Raw genomic sequence first — 21212 nt, 5'->3', positions numbered from 1 at the left:
GCTACTTCTGGGCTAGGGATGTGTTGACAGAGAGTGGGGTGAGGTCACTGAACGCCCAAGGCGAGAGCTCATTAAGAGAACCAAAGACAGCGGGCTTTCTGGTAGAGCTGCTCACCTTCAGCTTCTTGTCCTCATCGCAGCTGCAGAGAGAGCTTAGGGACACCTTGAAAGGTTCCCATATGGGATTCAGGTTGTTCTTGATCACCTGCCGAAATTTAAGGACACATGAGGTTCTCAAGAGCCCTACAACAGCCCCATGCACCAAACATCTAGCGGTGTACACGTATGAAGGGGAATATGGAATATGGAGTCTGCAGTGCAGGGATTGGCAGTTGGAACAAATCCAGAAAGCAACAGGGAATTTACAGGAAGTGAGAAACTTGACTGATTCTGGACATTCTTACCTCTGTCCTGTGCACCAGCTGTTCTGTGTCGTCATCGTTGATGCGATAAATCTCAAGGAATGGGTCAGATTTACTGAAGAGGTCCTTCAAAAGAGAAAAACATGTCATCAGTGACGAAGGGCAATGGAATAATTGAGGCAATGTACAGGACTATCCTGACCAGATTAAAGGTTCTAACAGCTTTTAAGAAAAAAAACGATTAATCTTTCTGCTCTACTAAATGAATCTACAGCCAGTTTGACTCTGCAATGTTTTGCCAATTGCTGTGACAAATCTAATTTGGAAGTCAATGCAAAATGTCAGTGTCTTTTAAGAAGTTAAGAATTTCAGACCTGTAATTTGATTCAACCTCTTTACCATACAGGGCACGTACTCCACAATCTGTGTGGATGCTGTAGAACAACGCATTTAATTTCCTAAATTCTTTTTTTCTAATTTTTATTACAATCACTTTCCCCACAGACACAGGGGCAAATGCAGAAGCTGTTACAGTAAAACCCCCTATAAAATCATGTCAGACCAACTTACATGTGGATCTGTTAACACTCAGTCACAGCCCTGGATAGTAATCAGCCATTATGCTGAATGCACACCATTGACCAACACAACAATCTTTGTCTCATCCCTTGTTTAATTCACATTGTCTCTATTTGTCGAATTCTCTTGTGCATAGTGAAATACATGGCTGCCTTTAAAGTATGTCATTGTTCACTAATGAGGTCATGCACTCATTTATGCATCAGGAAAAGACAACAATGAAGACTTCTAAAATACCACCTGAAAATATCATCTTCCATGACCTTCAAAATATAAATTATTTTCCTTAGCATTCTAACCCTTTTACAGAAACCAGAAGCAACCACAAACACATTATAATGCTATTATTAGCATAACTCTGACAGCTGCAACGCCCAGAATTTCCATTTCCAGTGGATTCCTAGCATTTGCATGTGGACTGATTTAATCACTACAATTTTTATTATAGGCAGGCAGAATATCTGGGAATATAGTTGTGCATATTTTTCTGGTGGGAATTTCTCCCTTGTGGGGCTATTTGGAAGGTACTGAATCAGAGGTGTTAATTTAAAGGGCCAACACTGGAACAGCAGCTAAGAAGATGAGATGTTTGTTGTTGCTTGTGAAGGGTAGTTTTGGGTAATGGGGCGGTTTGGATCTCGACAAATGTGAGAAATGGAACAGGGTGGTAGGCATGCCTGTAGGTAGGGGGGCCGCGGGATGGGCACACAAACCCAAAGGTGATCCCAGAAACGCCCTAAGACACATTGGTGATGCTGTTGACACACCGGTCACAACTGCTCATCATACTACAATAGTCACGCAGTTGTTGTGTGGTCATAGGCAGCCAAGGCAACACCAAGGGAAAAGTCAACCAGCTAGGTTAGCTACCTGATTAGCACACAAGAATTTATTCTGCCACTGAGTCACCTAGCTAGATTAGCCACTGGTGTACAGAATTGGCATACAGAATCATCTGATTTTCACGGAATCACCAGATTAGCACACAGAAATTACACGGAGATACCTACTTAGAACAGTCACCTAATTAGCATACGGAAAGCTATGCAAGACAATTAGACTGTCAACACAAAGTTACTCCCATTACACTGTCTCTCTCATAAGACCCTTAGTTATATCAGAGACATAGTAGCTCTGGTTCCTTGCATGCAATGTGGATGTCTGCTCATTATAGTATATCTCGGAGAAACTTAAAAGCAGGTAGCTCCAAATGGAATTCTCTGTTTTATGTTTAGAGCAGAGCACAGGTAACTCACAAAGGAACTGCAACGAAAGTGATCCCTCAGATAAGAAGAGAAAGGGTCCGAGGACACCCTTCCTTAGACTTTTTATGTCCATCCGTCCATCCATCTATCCTGGACTGTCTCAAGGTATACATTTTATAACAAAAGATATATTTCATATTACAGAACCCAGGTTTACTGTGACCCTAGATTTTATAGAGTGTTATGGAAAAATCGATGGATGGATAGATGGATGGATTTCATACTTTATGAATGTACAGGCTAATTTCAGGGGAAAGAGAAAGTACATCAGGCAGACAAGTTCCAACAACATTTTGATGTTTGTTGATAGAATGTAGGAGGCACAAGCATGTAACATTACCTTGTCATCAAGCTTCTTGGCACTGAAGGAAAACTCAACATATCCATTGTTTCCAGAGATCTCCTCTGCATGAACCTTAGAGTTCAAACACATGAGCAAGAATGTGTAAATTGTTAAGTGACTTAAGTGGACGGTTTCTTTACAAAGCTTGGCGTAATAACGGTATTTTTATTCAAGTCCCATAACATCAGCACCTCACGTTAAGTTCATGTCTATTTTAGATTCTTGTTTACCTGTTTTTTTATTATTATTTATGGCAGACTTGACATTTGTTAGAAACTGTGGAAGAATTTTAAAAATGTAGCTTGCAGATGCATAAAAATAACCTTCAAGATTAGTCATAATGGCTCCGAGAGATTTCAATCCATTAGCAAAACAGCAAATCGCTGAGTGCAAACCCCACACGTAGGTTCCCAGGAATATTATGGCCACACCAGAGGGCTCCAAGAACTCCCATCACAGTGCCATCCAAAATCAGCTCCCATCAGCAGCCCATCCACATGAAATCTCACTCAGTTATTCTTTTCAGTCCTTTGAGTCACCAGCACTCAATGGATATTTTTCTGTTTTTTTTTACATCCAAAATGGCTTCTCAGCCCCAGATATAGAATATTTATTCCCCCCAGTTCAAATACTAACTCAGGCATCTTTGCCGTTTGTTAAAATACGAGTCTGAAATGTTTATACTTTAACAAAATAAGTTAAGCACACCACCATATATTAGCATTTTCAGAAAACCACTGTGGCAGTGCCCTTGAACTGTACTACACAACAAGTCCAGACAGCTACATGGATAGTCTGACACTTCACCCCCCAAGAAAGTCCCTTGATGTGACACATTCCCCCACCACTCTGCCCCTGTAATCCTGTTTCACCCCCCCCTAGACCACCTGCTCTCCGCCGGCTGTTCCTGTGCTCTGACAGGTAACCTTTGTGGTTTCAGTCCACCTCCACACACCTTTTCTACAGCTACATTAACAAGCTCTTTCACATCCATGCTTCAGGCTGAGAGCACAGCCTTCCCCTGGGTTATTCCCATCTGAATACTGCTGAGAAACTGTACGCCACCTATGGGCAGGAGTTCACACACAGTCATGTTCTGGTACTCCTCTCCTTTCTCAAGCCATCCTCTCAATTCAGCATCTTAATTCTGATTTGTTGCATCAAGTGACCACATACAGATGTTCCTCTGCTTATGAATGAGATATGTTCTGAACGGCTGTTCGTAACTTGAAATGTTCATAAGTCGTTATTCAAAATAATTTTAAGGGCATACCAAGAACCAGGGCGCTGGGAGTACGCACGCTACTCTGCTGTACGCTGCGGGAGTAGCGGCCAGAAGTCATACTAGGCAGAACTGGTGCGGACAGGAAACAGGAGCCCAATGAACACAATTTGGACTTGCAGTCCTCTTCGTTTGAAAGTACGTAAGTTGAAAGTTTGTAAGTAGAGGACTGTCTGTATTTCCACTAGCTGGTCATTTAGGCACCGCAAAAGGACAAACCACAATGATGCAGCTGTCTGGTTTGGAAACCTACAGTGATGGTGGACTTTCCAGCATACTTCCCGTATTTCAGCAACAAAGGCTTTACCATCTTCTTCTGGGCCACAATCTGGGGAACACGAGAGATTCATCACAGAATTTCAGAAACATCAATCATCAGTTTCCTGCATTGCAAAGTCCCAAGTAATTATTTGGTAACACTTCCAGAACAGCGCATTTTTGACAACAATTCATTCAGATGTGCATTGAACAATAAGCAGGTTTTGTGATTCATTACACTAATTTATTTCTTATTGGTAGCTGTTCTTCCAGTGGAATGATTTCTGCACTGTTGTGTATCACTGTGTGATTTATTTTGGTGACATGTCACTGGAAGGTGCGGAGGGGCTGCGGTGCTGTCCTACCTGCCCCAGGGTGCACTCCACACCCCCCAGGAAGTCGTCGTCGCGGGTGCCGATGCTGTGCGTGCCATGGATGTCATAAACTTCGAAGCGCAGCTTCTGTACCTCTTCAAAATAATAATCCAAAGTGAAGACCTTCGAGAACACAGGATGCAAGTTGCTCTTGATGACTTCTGTCCTGTCCAGCTGATTCGGGGAGACATAACGTAACAGTCACAGTGGGTTCTTCTGCATGCACAGCAATCAGTTCATGGTGCATGCGTGGACACTGACCAGCCCACTGATTTCGTATGAAACAGCAGTGGAATGGTTCTTTTTTGCTTTATCAGCAGATGAGAAACGGCATATTTTTTGAGAAAGCAGGGTCAAACAGTTCCCTGGAACAAATGGGGGGATAAGGTTGTCACAAATCAAGTGTCCAGTAGTGAAATCACTCTGCTGACCCTGGGATTTGAACCTCCAACCTTCCAATCCTAACCTGCTGAGCCAGACACCACACGTTGCAGCCTTGTAGCTCCAAAGAGCCTTGGGAAGTAAAGTAGCAAGTAAAAAACCAAGCAAAACCATGTTTACATTGCTGTGTTAGAGCAGCAAAACCCTAGACTTGCAGTACATTCTGTTGGTTCTTTGTAGCACTCTGATCGCAGTTTTCATTGTTTGATTCTGATGCCTGTTTTCCCCTTCATAACGTTATATCCAATCTCTGTTCAGAGATATCAATTAAGCATCATATGAATAGCTTAAGGCAACAAACATACTGATACTCATTAATAAGCAATATGGGCTGTTCAATAGTGAACATAATATTAAAAATATATTGACTGTTATTCAACCGTCAATCATCATTCAGCGCATGGCAGGAATTGCCTTTGTGTGTCTCGGCTCAATGAACGTGGATGACATTGTGCAAAGAAGATAAAGAAATGAGCAAGATAATCTGTGAGCTCTCAGTATTTCTGAAAACACAATTTCCTGTTATCACTCTAGGCCAGTGTTTCCCAATCTGGTCCTTGTGGACCCACAGACAGTCCAGATTTTTGCTCCTCCCAGGGTCCCTGAGGACTGGATTTTGGAAACACTGTTCTAGGTGGATCTGGAGCTAAAAAATATAAATGTATGGGATATGCAGGGCCACTCCTGGCACTTTTAACAAATACCTGCATTCTTTAAGAAGAAAAGTGAGATTTAAATCAGCAATGCCGTGCCCTAAAAACACTGACAGCCACAACATCATTAGCACATCAAGCTCCTTCTAGTCCCTCAGAATCCAGGGCCAGCAGATGCAGTGCTTTTCACCTCTACAGACGAAAGCAGGACATGTTCTGGATCATTTGCAGGGTGAGTCATAATTGACAAGAAGCTCCTCATATACAATGGCTGATTCCATGAGAAATGTGTTAGCATAAAGATTACTGTAATATTCATTCTTGATCTGTCATCTGTCTAGGCAGTTCTGCGAACAACGCTTTGTTCATGAGTTTGATGGATGTCACGTAAGTAGCAGCACGTGAAAATTACGGAATCACATAACATGGGAAATGTCTCCAAAAAAGAATCATTCCAGGGTATGTGTGTGTTGGGGGGTTATATTTCCAGGAATAAATGTTATTTTGGTATTGTTTATTAGTCATTAGAGCTGATAGTTTTCCCTACAGGAATTACACATAGGTTTGTATCTTCTATAAAATCAGTGACTGCATTTCTCATTGTCAGTGTTTGTGTTGCATTTTGATAGGTTTGACGTTTGATTATTTTTCTTTGCTAATGTGCAGACTGAGTCAGTTTCCTTCAAGGGATTCATTGACTATTCAGTCAAGATAGCATTTATGTCCATTTTGTGTATTTTTAAAAGAATTTAAAACCTCCACCCAACCTGTTATCTAGTACAGGGTCATGGTGGACAACATTATAAAGTGAAATATTCTGAATGCAGTCCACATTTGTGCCCCCCCTCAGTTCCCCACACACCCCAGCTATTTAGTGTTCTTGAATGTTTGGCTTAGGTGTGCTGGGAGAGAGTGTGTAGGTGGTGTTATCTACATGAACAGTCTCAAACTGAATTTAAGTTGTTACTCTGGTTTCCCTTGTTTTGCTAATTTGCTTTCCCTTTACTGCTACTGTATTATTAGTAGTATTATAATTATTATTACTTTAACATGAAATGTAATTTAAATATAAGAAATGCAATTACACTTTAACATGGCACCAAATTGAATTTGCCTATGTGGAATTTTTTGTGTCAATATTTTAGGCAAAATGCAACTGAGGAACAGAAGCCGGCAACCGAAATGTGCAAAAACAAAAATCACCCAGCAACTCTGTATGGGTATTTTAAAAAAACAATACAATTCAACTGTTATGTACTGCATATTTAACAAATTTTATACTGTAAGATTGCTCTCAGTGGGACAATAAACAGAGACATGGAGAAGAATGGAAGGAATATGACATATTTTAAGACAAGAGTGGAGAGTGATTAAACGAGAACCCCATTTTAGCATTAAGATGGTGAACCAGATGCACAAAATACAAAACTAGAGTTTGTGCAATTATCTTGCATACCATAATATTTTTTTCTGGACAACCCAAAACCTCAAACAATGTTGTCTAAAGAAATTAAATTTAATTCAAATTTTAAATTAACTGTCAATTAAAGGTTAAGTTAAAATTTTATTATTGGAAGTGTCCCAGAGGACAAGGTGAAGTAAGTGTCCATCAAAAGTTCCTCAAGCAGACTGGAGCAGCCACCAAAGGTTAGGCTTCAAAACAAAGGGATATAGAAAAATAAAGAGCTAATTATATAATAATCAGCTCTGATTCTAATAGGTTAATATGGTCACCATTACAGTTCTACATCAGTGTTTCCCATCCCGGTCCTAGGGGACCACCAGGTACTGTAGTGTACATGAGCAAAAACGTGGACTAACAGGGAGCTGGAAGGGGGCAAAAATGTTGACTTTCTGGGGGCCTCCAGGGACTGGGTTGGGAAACACTGGCCTACATGATTTCTGTGCCTTTGCCTTAAGACGCAGAAGAAAAATGTATGTACAGCTAGAGATATAAGCATATGGAAAGCACAGGAAACCGATATAACCAAAGGGTCGACTTACAACCAAATCCTGTATAGGATTTTATTGTCTGATATGAGTGAGTTTCTGTGACAACATCTTGTTTACTTTTGAAGCACATGTAGGTCTGTTCTCATACGTCTTTCGAACATCCTGACTGCATTTTGAACATCTAAAAAAAGGGGAGCAAAGAAATTAATCAAGATTAAAATCAAAGTTAAAATAACTAAGGAAACTGACACTACTTTAGAAAAACATAAAGTTATGATGATGAATGATGTGGCCAAGAGGACAGATGATATGGGCCTGCACCGTTCTACACCAAGGGTGTGGGATATGCCAAAGGTAAAGCCCTTTATTAAAAGACCTTATTATAACACTTGAATTTGAGTATAATGTGTGCTAAATCAGTAATCATTTGTTGTCTTAAAACAGAATACTGATAAGGCTGGCCAGTTTGAAAAAGAGACTGATATCAAATCAGCTGTCCCAGAATGATATATGCTAACTAGCTAGCTAGCTAATGTGAGCATGAAGCAATAGTCTTCCAGCTTGAGCATTCCCATCCCCGGTTCGTTTTGCGGTGGGATTGCTCACAAATGCAAGCTATATATTTTCAATGTTTTATGACTCTGTCATGTTCGTGTGCAGTGTTTGGGTAAATCACCTATCGATCCGCCAGTACCATGGATCGTCACCCGGTCCCAACAAGGACAAACATGTCCGTGGCAAGATTCGCCCGTGGCAAAATATTTAGTTTTGAGGGGAAAAAAAGTTATATGTAAAATTTCATTTACATGAAAATGTCATAATTCCCTGTGGTGCAGGGATTCTTTGTGTGCAGGTTTGGTCACCATATCTTAAAAAGGACATTGTGGCCTTAGAAAAGGTGCAGCGTAGGGCCACAAAAATGATTCCTGGTCTTAGAGGAATGTCATACGAGGAACGGTTACTTGAGCTAAATCTGTTCAGTCTCAAGCAAAGGAGACTGAGGGGGGACATGATCCAGGTATATAAGATTCTAACAGGTTTGGATGCTGTTCAACCAAATAGTTACTTCAGCATTAGTTTAAATACACGAACTCGTGGCCATAGGTGGAAATTAGCGGGAGAACATTTCAAGCTGGATTTAAGGAAGCACTTCTTTACACAGCGTGTAGTCAGAGTATGGAATAGCCTTCCTGATAATGTAGTGCAAGCTGAATCCTTGGGTTCCTTTAAATCAGAGCTAGATGAGATTTTAACGACTCTGAGCGATTAGTTTAGTTCTCCCCAAGCGAGCTTGATGGGCCAAATGGCCTCCTCTCGTTTGTATAGTTCTTATGTTCTTATGAATACCCCTACTGCAGACAATTTTGCTCTTATGGGACATTCATTGAGGCAAAAATATAGTGTCGCTTGCAAGGAGACTGTTAGATAACAGAGCAGACAGTGATAGGTTTCTCCTCAGATCATTCAGAGATGAGTATGTAGGTAACACTTATATTCTGCTTTGGTGCAGTTTGCAGTTTTTTTTTTTGCAAACACTGAGAATATTAACAACATGCTGCTTAGAGTGAAATTCAAGGCAGATTAAAATATGTTAAGGAATCTGAGCTGACATTTGATTCCTTCTTTTACGTATGTAAAATATTTCATGCCCCTTAGAACAACATGGACTGTCTTGGAGTCCCCAAGGTCTGGGTTGAGAAACACTGTTCTAGAGCTAAACTGTCCTTCTAAATATCCTCCTTTTGAGAAAAAGGGCAAAGATTCAAACAGGAATGAAATTTAACACATTTTCCTTTAAGCTCGATATAAATTCCTCTGCATTCCTGCTGAGATTCTGCGTCTACCCTTTAATATAGCCATAACTGGATGCATGACACAAACAGCAGCAGACAGCATGTATTGAGATTTGCTGCCAAATGCAACAGAATGCAGCCGTCTTTCAGTATTTTAGGCATACGTCCAAATTTGGAGCCCCCACACACCTGTTAAAGCTTACTGGAACACCATTGACAACGTATTGTAGTACATCATTCCTAATGAGACAGACAGACAGACAGACAGATAGATAGATAGACAGACAGATAGATTTTGGAATAAATACATACATCCATCCATCAATCCATTTTCCAAACCGCTTATCCTATTGGGTCGCGGGGGGTCCGGAGCCTATCCCGGAAGCAATGGGCACGAGGCAGGGAACAACCCAGGATGGGGGGCCAGCCCATCGCAGGGCACACTCACACACAATTCACACACACATGCACACCTACGGGCAATTTAGCAACTGGAATAAATTCACTAGACGTTAATAACTGCATGAATCACTACAGCACTAATGTGAGGTAAGACTGGTTCATAAACATACTTATGTTAAAATTTCATATGCTCCATCTCAGCAATAAAGCAATTAGCAATTTGTAAAAATCTCCATGCAAAAAATGTAAATTTACTAAGCTGTGCAACCCAGCGCCTCATGATACCTTGAATCGTACGTATCTATTTCCCGTGTGACCTACACAACACGAAATCTGACTAATGCAAAAACAGAGAGTGCTGCACCTGTGTGGAAGCCAATCCAAATAAACATAAGGAGTTAAGATGACAAATGATGACAGCATCTGGGGAGAAAGTGATTTCATTTCTGACTACTGAGCAGGGTCTGTTTTAGTTTCATTTTGACTGGCAGCAACAGAAAAAAAAAGAGGAAAAAGGAAAAAAATAAATAAAAATCACCTTTTCCCAGAGTGGAGTGTGAAAAAGGCTCACGCGGCTGGCACCGTGCTCTCTGTGCTGCGAGATGAAGCGCTAGCAGTGTTTCCTGACACATCGAAAGGAGGGGAATCGTCTCTAAATAGTTCACTGCTTTGGACCCGTCTGCTTACAAGGGTTGCAAAGGGCCAAACAAGAACCACAGAAAAGCTCACAGATGCTTCCCCAATCTACCTTTACAGAGAAACTATATATTTAGGCATGTCTTTAGTACAATGGAAATTGCTTAACGATTTCACCAGATTTGCCTCTGTTTTAATAATTTATGGAAGGTCATATCATCCCCGTACACTGACAGTAAATAAGGACTGAAACATTGCTTATTCAGTTATCTGTTTTCTTCTAAAGGTGCATCACAATTCATAGATGCCTTCCTGCATATTACAGCAATGTTTATAAAATGTATCATTCAAAGTATAGATTGGTGAATGTGCTCATTTATAATCACCACAATAGAAATCATCCAGCCACCCGTCTTCCATAAAGCTAAAGCAGAGTTGCACTGAGCATTTACCAGGAGACACAGGGTAAGGAATACCCTCAATGGGAGGTCAGTGCATCGTCAGGATGCACACCCACACATTTAGAGATGCCAAACTGAGGTATTCAGGGGAAATGTGGACAAAGGGGAATGTGCAAACATGAGAATAGATTCCACACACAGATCTAGGCTAGGAACTGCAGCCCCAACAATGGGACGGTCAGGCTGTGGGACCCCCCCTTTAACAAAGCAGATCAGCTTTATGTTTGGCTAGATTGGTACTACAGGGAGGGGGGGAATCTAAAATGAATAAGTGAGCATGCTGGGATGTAACATGGTTTTCCATCCATGCAGCAGATTAGATACATTCCATGAAGAGCAAACTGGAGGCCAGTTCTGTTGCAAGCTGACTTGTAATGATTCTAGAAACTATGTGAACCACTATGGGTAAGATGGAAAGAGCTCTAGAAACAGACTCAGGCAAACAGCAGCGAAACCCACTATTCATCTACAAACGTTTTACTGAACTAGGATCATTAGGCTTTCAGGGTCAGATGCCCATAGGAAGACTTTTTACGATCATTACTATCTAAGGACAGATCATCATTATGCAAAATGGTGATGCATGTTCCTTTACATCAGTGTTTAGTCTCACTGACACTTAAAGTAAGTTCTCAAAAACAGGAAGATCTGCCTAAAATGGATGGAAACGTGGGTAAAAACTGAGGGTATAAAGTGGGATTCCTGCCAAATACTGAGCAAAATTGTGTTAAAAAATGCCTCCCAAAATGAAGCATGCAAATGAGAGAGACACATTCAGGAAAACGAGGCCAAATGAGTGTAAAAACAAAATTACATGCATCACCCAAAAAAAGTCAATACAGACAATTATGTAATTTCTTCACAACTGACTTGTTACTCCTGAATAATATGATTCTCTATCGGAGTGTCCAAAAATATGCTTATACAAATGCCTAATGAAAAAGTAGCACAGTTGTGTAAAATATCACTTGGAGCAGCATCGCACCACAACCGGAAGTGAAAATCAGACTTTGTGGGTTTCAGACGGAAAAACATTGACACGCTGCTTGTGATCTGGGAAAATGCCAGTCTAACGCAGGATCCTACATTCTCTATCACAGCATACATTTCTATGCCATCTGTCATGGCTATGGATATATCATTTGGTGAAGCTGAAAGCCTGTGATGTTCTAATAGACGTGTAGTCCCTCTTGCTTATGTTTCAGATTGTTTCTGAGCCAGCTGAAAGTTATGGAAGACCTTACATGGTATTCAAAACAAGCCTCGGATGTTCCAGTGAGGAAAATCTGGAAAGCAGCATTTATTTCAATGAACACATCACATGACCTGGAAAAACTCTCTCTCCAGTCCTCTCAATTCAATGATGCCTGTCATATTGCAAGCAAAGCATCTCATTGTTATTTAATCTTATTTATGTAAAATGGACTTTTACGTTTATCACTCAGTAAGTCATCTGAATTATTCAGTTTGCCGCAAATGTCAGAATTGGGTAATACGATTGCTTGGAATGGAAATCTAGAGATGCAATTCAATTAATTGATACTTTTCGCTAAATTTGTTTTTTTTTTCCTGTCATTATTTCTTTCTAACACATCATTTCCTCGGACTAATAATGGCAAGTTCTGTATTACCATGCTTCATTATTGCATCATCATTTTTTATCTCAAATAGCAAAATCCCCACAAAGCACTTTATAATAAAATTAAGACACCATGCAAAATTAGACATCGCAACATTGTGCTGTTAGTGGGGATTTTTTTCCTGATGAAGTGATGATAACGTTTTATCAGGGTACACGCCTAGCAACCAGCAAAGAGAGAGAGAAGCACCTCTATATTTTGGACTCCTGCAGCAGAAAATCTAGCAGCTAACTCAATGATCCTATTCTCAATGGGAAGATTTCTTTCTGCCTCTCAGTTATTTACCAAACTGAATGCAGTCTTTCTCAATACTAGTAACTCACTCTCAGCTCTAAAAGATCTAAAGAGAGTTAAACGCTGATGTTCTATAGATGGGACTTGAGGGCTTTGCTCTACACACTGTCAGCCATGAAACTACTGCCCTCCACTTCTCTGTAACCTTCACAGTATGTAACATGCACATTTTATTCATGTAGCAGACACTTTCATCCAAAGCAACATACATTTGAGCAAGCCTGAAGTAATTGGGGTTCTTTTTCAGGGGTCCAATGATGAAATCACTCTGCCAACCCAGGGATTAAAACCAGCAACCATCCAATCACAGGCACAGCAACCTAACCCACTAAGCCACACAACACATCTGTGACCCAAATGAATAAATACAAAGTGTAAATCTAAGCTAAGAACTACTGTTTTATTACTGGCTGATTGAGAGGTCATCCCAAAAACCCACACTCACACCGGCCCTTCATAGAACCGGTTCCCCACCCCTGCTGTACTGGAACAGCTGTTTGGGAAATGGAACTTTCTGGTTAATTTTCCCCATGTGGCATGTTTTATTTGTGTTTATTGACCATGTATTGTTTACGACACACTCATAGCGATACCCAATAATATATGTTTAATCATTTTTGTGGCAGTGTGTTATTCAGTACAGTAAACCATCACTTGGAAGAGAGATGTGAAGTTATGATGCACTTCAGCTCGGGGTAATTTTTCGGCGGCGCTACAACTAATTATTTGGCATCTCTACCAAAAAGCTCATTTATTTTAACGCATAATGGCCACATACACAAGCTGTTGAACTGGCAGGAAGTAACGATGTCCATGATTGGCCATGCTAACACCCTGAGATACTTTGTCAAACTTTATTACATTCCTGAAATCATATCGGCGGATTTTTAGAGATATATGACTTTTTCCATGCAGAAAACTCATTATAGTTCCATGCACTGGTGAAAGAATATATTTTTTAAAAGAGGCAAGATCCTCTTGCAAAGTGCAACTTAACTACTATAATCATCATAATCTTTGAGTAATGGCTAAGATTTGTTTCGCTCTGTGTATGGGAAGTTCCAGCCATTGTAAAATAAAATAACAACAGTATTTCACAGTGTCTTGCTTCTTGCGCGCAATAATTTGCATCAAATAAGGATGATTTAAAGAAGCATTTGAGCCATTAAACATAAAGGTAATTATAATTTTACATTCCAGATGAATAAATCTCAGACACCAGTTCAAATCAATCTATCTCAGCTGATTCAAATTTTAATCATTGAACAGGGATATGCAGCCCTGTTTATTGGCTGAATTGGGTAAAAATTAAACATAAATTATACATATCCATTCCATCTAACCTCTGAACAGGGTCGTGGGTGGAGCTGGAGCCCAAGGTTGTTGCTAAGGCTGTTTAAGGGGGGTTTTTAGCACACCCACATAAACACTAATTAGTTTAAATAGTATATTCTCATTCGTTTCTATTAAAATCAGATACCCCAGTAAAGAGTGGCTCTCCTGATTGTGCTTGTGCCCATGAGATGCCCCCCCCCCATATATAATATTTAAATGCATTCATGTACAGTGCCTAGGTATCTAATCTCACATTGGGAAACCCACAAGCTGGGTGGAACCCCCAACAAACAGCAGTGATTGGTCAAGGTCTTTGGGTTGAGTCATGTTAATGCGATGTAAGGAGCTCACCTCCGTCCACTGCCCTTGCGCCTGCACCATGAGGATGACACAGGGATCGGATTTATTCAGCGTGTCTCGGTCCAGCAGGGACTTGCAGGAGACGCGCAGCTCTACCTTGGACACACAAGCTGAGGGGACCGTGCTGAGGGCGGCTGCCGGCAAGGCCCGGGACATCAGCTCCTGGGCGTCATTCATCCCGGCTGGGGGTGCGGGAGGACCGAACCACAGGCAAATGGAAGGTCTACTGTCTGGGTCCTGATTGTGGGGTCCTTTTTGTTTTTAGAGCAGTGAGTCAGCCTTGGTAGCGAGAGACCCAGGACCTCCAGAAAACTTACATAGGACTAGTCCGAGGACTTAAGGAGATAAAGCGAAAATCTGGTGGCTTCTGTCAGCTTTTTCAAATCCTGCGTTGTGAAGATAAGGCCCAGTATCTGCAACCTTCAAAACGATGAGGCAGTCCCTTCAGGTGCGGGTCTTCTCAGTTGTGTAGGTCCCTCCTGAATTAGTAGAGATTCCAGATAATGCATGTGATAGACGGCCTATTCCTTTAAATCCACCCTAAAACACCCACCCTACAAAAATTCAAAATAAAGTGCAAATTAATATACATAGTCACACAGATTGTATTGCATCACTATCCTACCATCACTGTATGTGTAATTACTGAAAACATCCACAAATGTAACACAATTAACTAACACAGAGCTAAATCTGTTCAGTCTCAAGCAAAGGAGACTGAGGGGGGACATGATCCAGGTATATAAGATTCTAACAGGTTTGGATGCTGTTCAACAAAATAGTTACTTCAATATTAGTTCAAACACACGAACTCGTGGCCATAGGTGGAAATTAGCGGGAGAACATTTCAAGCTGGATATAAGGAAGCACTTCTTTACACAGCGTGTAGTCAGAGTATGGAATAGCCTTCCTGATAATGTAGTGCAAGCTGAATCCTTGGGTTCCTTTAAATCAGAGCTAGATAAGATTTTAACGACTCTGAGCTATTAGTTTAGTTCTCCCCAAGCGAGCTTGATGGGCCGAATGGCCTCCTCTCGTTTGTATAGTTCTTATGTTCTTAACAGTACACTAAATAAAAGAGATATTTAATATGTAGTTTGTGACCGTTTTCCTGAGCCAGTTCTGATGTATAAAGACATGAAACATGTTAGTGTAAATTTCTGTACCATTTAAAAAGCGATTTAAACTAAATGCCATATCGATTGGAAATATTACTGAGCTTCAAGCATTCCCTTCATCATTTGAACACCACGGTGCATCTTATCACAGATGCAGATCCCTTAGCAGCCATTCTTATTGTGTACATGAATCATTAATGGGTCATTTATCAAATGAATAAAAAAAAAACCTTCCTGTTAACAAAACCAATTCCTTTATAATCTTAATGTTCAACTTCTGGAATTAACCAACCTAGGGTGTGCCGTACAGAAGAACTCACACATTCAAACTGTATAATCCGAGTCTTACTGAATGGACTTGATGTGCTCTTCCTATATGAATCGTGGATTTCTCTACATTTGACAGGAAAATTGTGAAATGCTGTATTGTTTTACTCAGTTCTCATAAGTTAGACTAACGTGTTGTGAGAATTGCTTGGACTGGATTTCACACTCCTTCGTTTTATTCAAACTGAGAATGTATATTAAGAACTAGTTAGTCAACGCTAGCTGCTATCTTTCAGAATGGCTGACGTCCATAATACTGATCGGTCAAGCGCATTGCTGGGTGTCTCGGTATTAGAGCACACGTGGAAGAAAGAGGGCGTGGCACAGCATACATAACGTATATATAGACCCTCTCAAAGCAGATAGTCAGATGGAAGCGTTAATGCTGAACAATGAGTCATCGGGAAGAACTGGCATCGATTTCTTGCTCATCTGTTTCCTATGGATATATATATTTCTACCAAATGTCCGTTTAATACCTAGCACGCATTTTTGAATGACTCATAATTAATAGAAAATGTTCTTCACGATATATAAAAAAGTCTTACATTTTCTAATTCATAGCACGTTTGTGCTCAAATATGTTTTGCCATTTACTTCCTATTAACCACAGTAAATAATAAAAAAAGCATCAACACCATTACCGTATTTCTAGATAATACTGATATCTAGCAGCTACTGTCAAGCCCGTACTGACGGTTATAGCGCAGCTTGCCCGAAAGTGTTCTGGGTACAAACACCCAATTGCAGTCCCCAGACTGCACATATAACAATAAATTCAAAACTATATAACAATACGTTATCATATACATTTGTAATAGTAATTTCAATAACCCCAAGCTACAAGATTCAACAAATGTTTATAAGTTATAACATACTATTATATAGTCAAGCTGGGGAGGTACTATATAAATTCATATTTATAACATTGACGAATTCATATTGTACTAATTTACAGCAAAACTGGGGGAAAAAATGAATCCAAAGTTTGGTTTTGAAGCGCTCTCGTTCAGACCTCTGTTAGGAGTCCTGTTCGTTGTGGCTACCTGGAGTAAATCGTTACACGTAAAATTATAATAATCTCAAAATGACAGGGGAGACCTTTGTTCCTTCATTATTTAAAAATATTCATACTGCGATGTCATGGGGAGAACGTATATTTATTTATGAACGCCCGAAACCATGTAATACAAAAGTAGTTTTTACTCTTTCTAAATTACATCGTCAGAAAATCGTAAAAAAACCATCATTTCACAAGCATTATGCCCACACAGAGAAACTACATTACATATAAGCGTGAAATCTTGTTTTGTGATTTGCCATCAATAACTAAACACCTAAAATGATGATGGTACTTCGGTACGCTAAAAATATACAGTAAAAATACACGTGTCGAATAAATGGAATATAGAGCATCTTAACGAGCAAGAAAAAGCTCATAAGAGGGGAGAAACTTATGCGCTTTTAAAGCTTTAAGTAACTTCGCCCTGTCGTGTTTCTGAAACAATCTCATGCAATTTTACTGATGTTTGCGAAACAGGTTGTTATGCACTCAATATAAACTGATAAAGGAGCTTACAGAAAATTTATACGACAGAAAAATGTACTCTGATTTACTCCCGCCTTAACCTGATTATGAAAAGACAGCACATGCTTAACATTAAATATTTGCTTATGATCATACAGAATTATTTTCCATGCCTTCGTTATTTAGCAGTGGAGCTTACCTGTGATTCCCCTTCAACTTGAGCCCGTTGCTGAAGCCTTTCCCCCATCACCCCTTTAAACTCGCCGTCGGAGGGAGGTGGCGATGGAAGGAATGTGCGATGGACAATGAGAAAGCGCCGCCTTGGCAGTTGCCGCTGCTGTCCGCTAGGGGGAGGCACCAAAGCTCCGCAACGGAAAGCAACAGGGGATGCAATGTTCACTTCAAACATGGACAGAAACATCGACCGTCCACCTGTGTTATAACCACAGGGTGGGGCAATACCCTGGATGGGACACCGGTCCAAACACACCATCACACGCTCTTTAAAATTTTAAGAAGTCCGGTAGCGTAACTGTGTTGTAGAGCTCGATCTCCCGTTGCTCTGCTAGAGCAAATATAGCCTTGAAAAGGAAAATAAAAAGTTTGTGGCGTTTAAAGAGAATCTGCTTCATTAGAAACTTAGTTTCAATGGGAGATTACAGCCAGCCTCTCCAATTAAACGGAATTTATAAAACGTTATTGTTACTGCTGTCAAAGACAGTAAAATGGTACATTAATATTAATGTTTAATCCAACTTAACTGTGTGGTTCCAACGTCACATAGATCGGGAGCTACTTACAAGTGCAAATAAATGCTACAACAATAGGGCCATTTCTGACATCATCCAACACCTTTCCTGGTCTGGGTCGTGGCGGCGGGTAGCCTGGCGTCTATGCAAGCAGCCCAGGACACAAGGCTGGGTGGGAATACCCTGGAGTGATAATATACCAGCCCGTCACAGGGCACATACACTATCACACACAATGGGCATTTTAGACACACGGATTATCTTAACTGCTCGTCTTTGTACTGCGGGAGGAAACCGGCCATGCGAACGCGTGCGGAGGAGCACGAGCCTAACCCCTAACCTCAGAGAATCCATGCTGACGCTTGCGCTACGTAACTCTTATAATAGCAATAATTTACGCTTCTTCCAGTACCCGCGGCTGTATTTGAGGATTATTCTTCTATTATAAATGAATATATTCAAAAACAAATTTGGGGGATTTTTCTGCAGTTAGCAAGTATATTTTAGCATAGTCTACCCCATGGATAATAAAAGAAACACTAATTGCACGTGGCTTGTGTAAATGTATTGTTTAAAAAATATTTATGTTAATAATCCCCGAACACATTGGATTCGGTGTTTAATTGGGATGTTTTAGTTTTGACTTACATGCTTTGTTGTTCTAGCTAATTCATAGAGTACAGGACTTTGTAGGGTTAACCAAGCGAACATTGGAAAAACGAGTGTTATAATAACAAATGGCTTCTTACTGAAATGCTGACCATTTACATTTTTCCCCTGGTAGTTTTCCACAGTAATAGTCACTGTGACCATCATTAATCTAACAAAAAAATCTATTTATATAGAATACATATCTAGACTGAGTCCACACAACAACCAAATAAAAGAGAATGGTTGGGCTGTCTTAGAAGGCAGTTCAGATTCAATCAGGCAGATCATCCCAAACCTGTGCAGCAAAGCCTTTGGCACAAAAGTCTTAATGTAACAGAGTCTGGCAACAGTAAGAGCAAGCGGCCACTATTGTAAGATAACGACACTCACAGCCCGTACAAAACCTGACACTATTATCACATTCTACAGTTTCAACAGCTAATATGGAACAAAACTAATATGAAATTTAGTATTTGTGGATGAGAGGTAAAAACTGAAAGGAAGACCTCAGTAGACATGAAAGGTGGATGGAAAAGCAAAGGCAATAATTGGGCATCGGCAGTACAGATAATAAGCAGTGTGTTTAAAGGAGAAAAAAAAAGCCTATTAGCGATACCCATCTCCAGGGCTGCGCTGTTTATAATCAAAGAGAAAAACTGAAATAAATATAAAAACTAAAACAAGAAAAAAAGATGCATTGTTAACCACTCCGGTCTCAAAGTGCAAAATACTTCAGTTCACTTTAAATGTCTAAAAACACACCTACACAGATGGACGAAGGCCGCGTTGTTTTCGCCTGCGCTGCCTTTTTCAGATTGCCCACAAGTTCATCTCTTTGAGAGCACGCTGGGATGCGGAATTTGATGCAGCCGAATGACTCTCCCGGTTGCCAGGCTCAATTTGTGAGTTGCTTTTTGTGTTCTGCATGAAGTGCTAAAATGGGTATGTGACCTGGGAACATCACCCCTCAGGATGGTCAATGGGATACTGGGCGGAGAGGGGGGGCTAATTACACACTACACTCCAGAAGGTTTTATGGACCTCTGTAGGCAATGCTAGGAGTGATGCATTGAATCGCATTTGACCAAAACAGTGACACAAGTGTCTTAGCCTGAATTTAGCCATGTAATTCTCTCCTTTATGGCCCCAATGAGATGAGGAACCCACAAATCCAAACATGCAGGATTAGGAAACCATGTTTTGAGGGCGGAGAATGAGTTTTGCCTCCTTATCAAGAGTCAAAGCTACCTGCTCTGGCAAAGGTCTAGCCACTCGTCTAAGGAATGTAGCTAGTGATGATGCTGATCTTTTGCAGGCTGTGTTACTACTGAAGATGCGTTGGGGAGTGACAAGACATGGCATTAATGAAAATGAGCGGCACCGCAGGGCTTGTTTAATCATAGCTGAGCTGAGAGAGAGCCTGGCGGGAGTCCCACTTAAAACAACAACCGCTGAAACGTGGAACTACGCCTTGCTCCACTCAGCTCATCCGCCACTGTGGTAACAGGAATTTTATGCTTTTTTCTCTCCCAGGAAACCTCCTTTGTGATGACTTATTACTCTCGAACAGCTTTAGCTCAGTCCCTTGTACAAAATACACTTCACACCTCAACAGACGCAAACTCCAAAACAAATCTGCAGCGTTGAAGTTATTCAAAAATGTATTACTCCCTGCTCTCCAGGCTCACAGCCACGGGAAAAAATAAGGGACCCCCCCCCCCCAACATATTTTTAAACAAACAAATCAAGTGACCTTCAAAAGGAATGGGGAACATCAAGTGCAGATATGAAGCGGACAATTCATAACTAGCTCCTAGAAGCAGGACTAAAGTCCCATACTGTAAAGCAAGGAAGAAGCCCTTCATTAATGAGAAGCAGAGAAGAACCAGGCTGCAGTTTGCAATAAAAGCTATATTATTCACAGATGCACATCATTTGATTCAGTTCCTCCTTAGAAACAAATAAGAATTACGAAGATGCAGAATTACAGATCATAATCTAGGTGGCTGTCTTCTGCCTTATTAATAGTACAACCTGTCAACTCAGGCTTAAGTAAGCTTAAATACGATTTCCCAACAAAAGCTGACCCTGGCACAAATTCGAAGGAAATTCAATGTATTAGGTCACCTTTTATATTTATTTATTTATTGCAACACAGATCATTGGTCGTATAGGTACTGTAACTTAATTGAGGCCCTATTACCAATTCATGATAGAAGTTAACACAAAATTCTGTATGAGAATCGGATTATTGGTTATTGCATCAGTAGTGATCATTTTCTTTCATCCTTTTGGCTGATTTTGGCTGTGACATACAACATTTGTTTTTCAGGGATAGTGAGAATTGAATTATTCCATCAGAAAAGGTTGACAGCTGTTGACGGATCCATTCTGGGGTCATTGATAAG

The 21212-nt window shown here is 40.5% G+C and overlaps 1 protein-coding gene across 1 annotated transcript in view; it reads right to left on the bottom strand.

Moving 5' to 3' along the window:
- Positions 1–18784, bottom strand: part of LOC125704154 (copine-7-like) — a 40701-nt gene extending 21917 nt beyond the window's left edge. Inside the window, exons 1-8 of the mRNA XM_048969500.1 lie at positions 18205–18784; positions 17604–17767; positions 14423–14985; positions 4455–4637; positions 4085–4159; positions 2547–2621; positions 405–488; positions 116–205 (exon numbers count right to left, since the gene is read on the bottom strand). Coding sequence (XP_048825457.1) covers positions 116–205; positions 405–488; positions 2547–2621; positions 4085–4159; positions 4455–4637; positions 14423–14608 — 693 coding nt within the window. The 5' untranslated portion in view covers positions 14609–14985; positions 17604–17767; positions 18205–18784. The remainder of the gene's footprint in view (positions 1–115; positions 206–404; positions 489–2546; positions 2622–4084; positions 4160–4454; positions 4638–14422; positions 14986–17603; positions 17768–18204) is intronic.
- Between the last annotated feature and the right edge of the window lie 2428 nt (positions 18785–21212).

Source organism: Brienomyrus brachyistius, chromosome 11 (assembly GCF_023856365.1).
Source record: "Brienomyrus brachyistius isolate T26 chromosome 11, BBRACH_0.4, whole genome shotgun sequence".
Classification (NCBI taxonomy): Eukaryota; Metazoa; Chordata; class Actinopteri; order Osteoglossiformes; family Mormyridae; genus Brienomyrus; species Brienomyrus brachyistius.
Note: the sequence above shows the minus strand (reverse complement) of the source record. Positions and strands in the feature narration are given on the sequence as shown.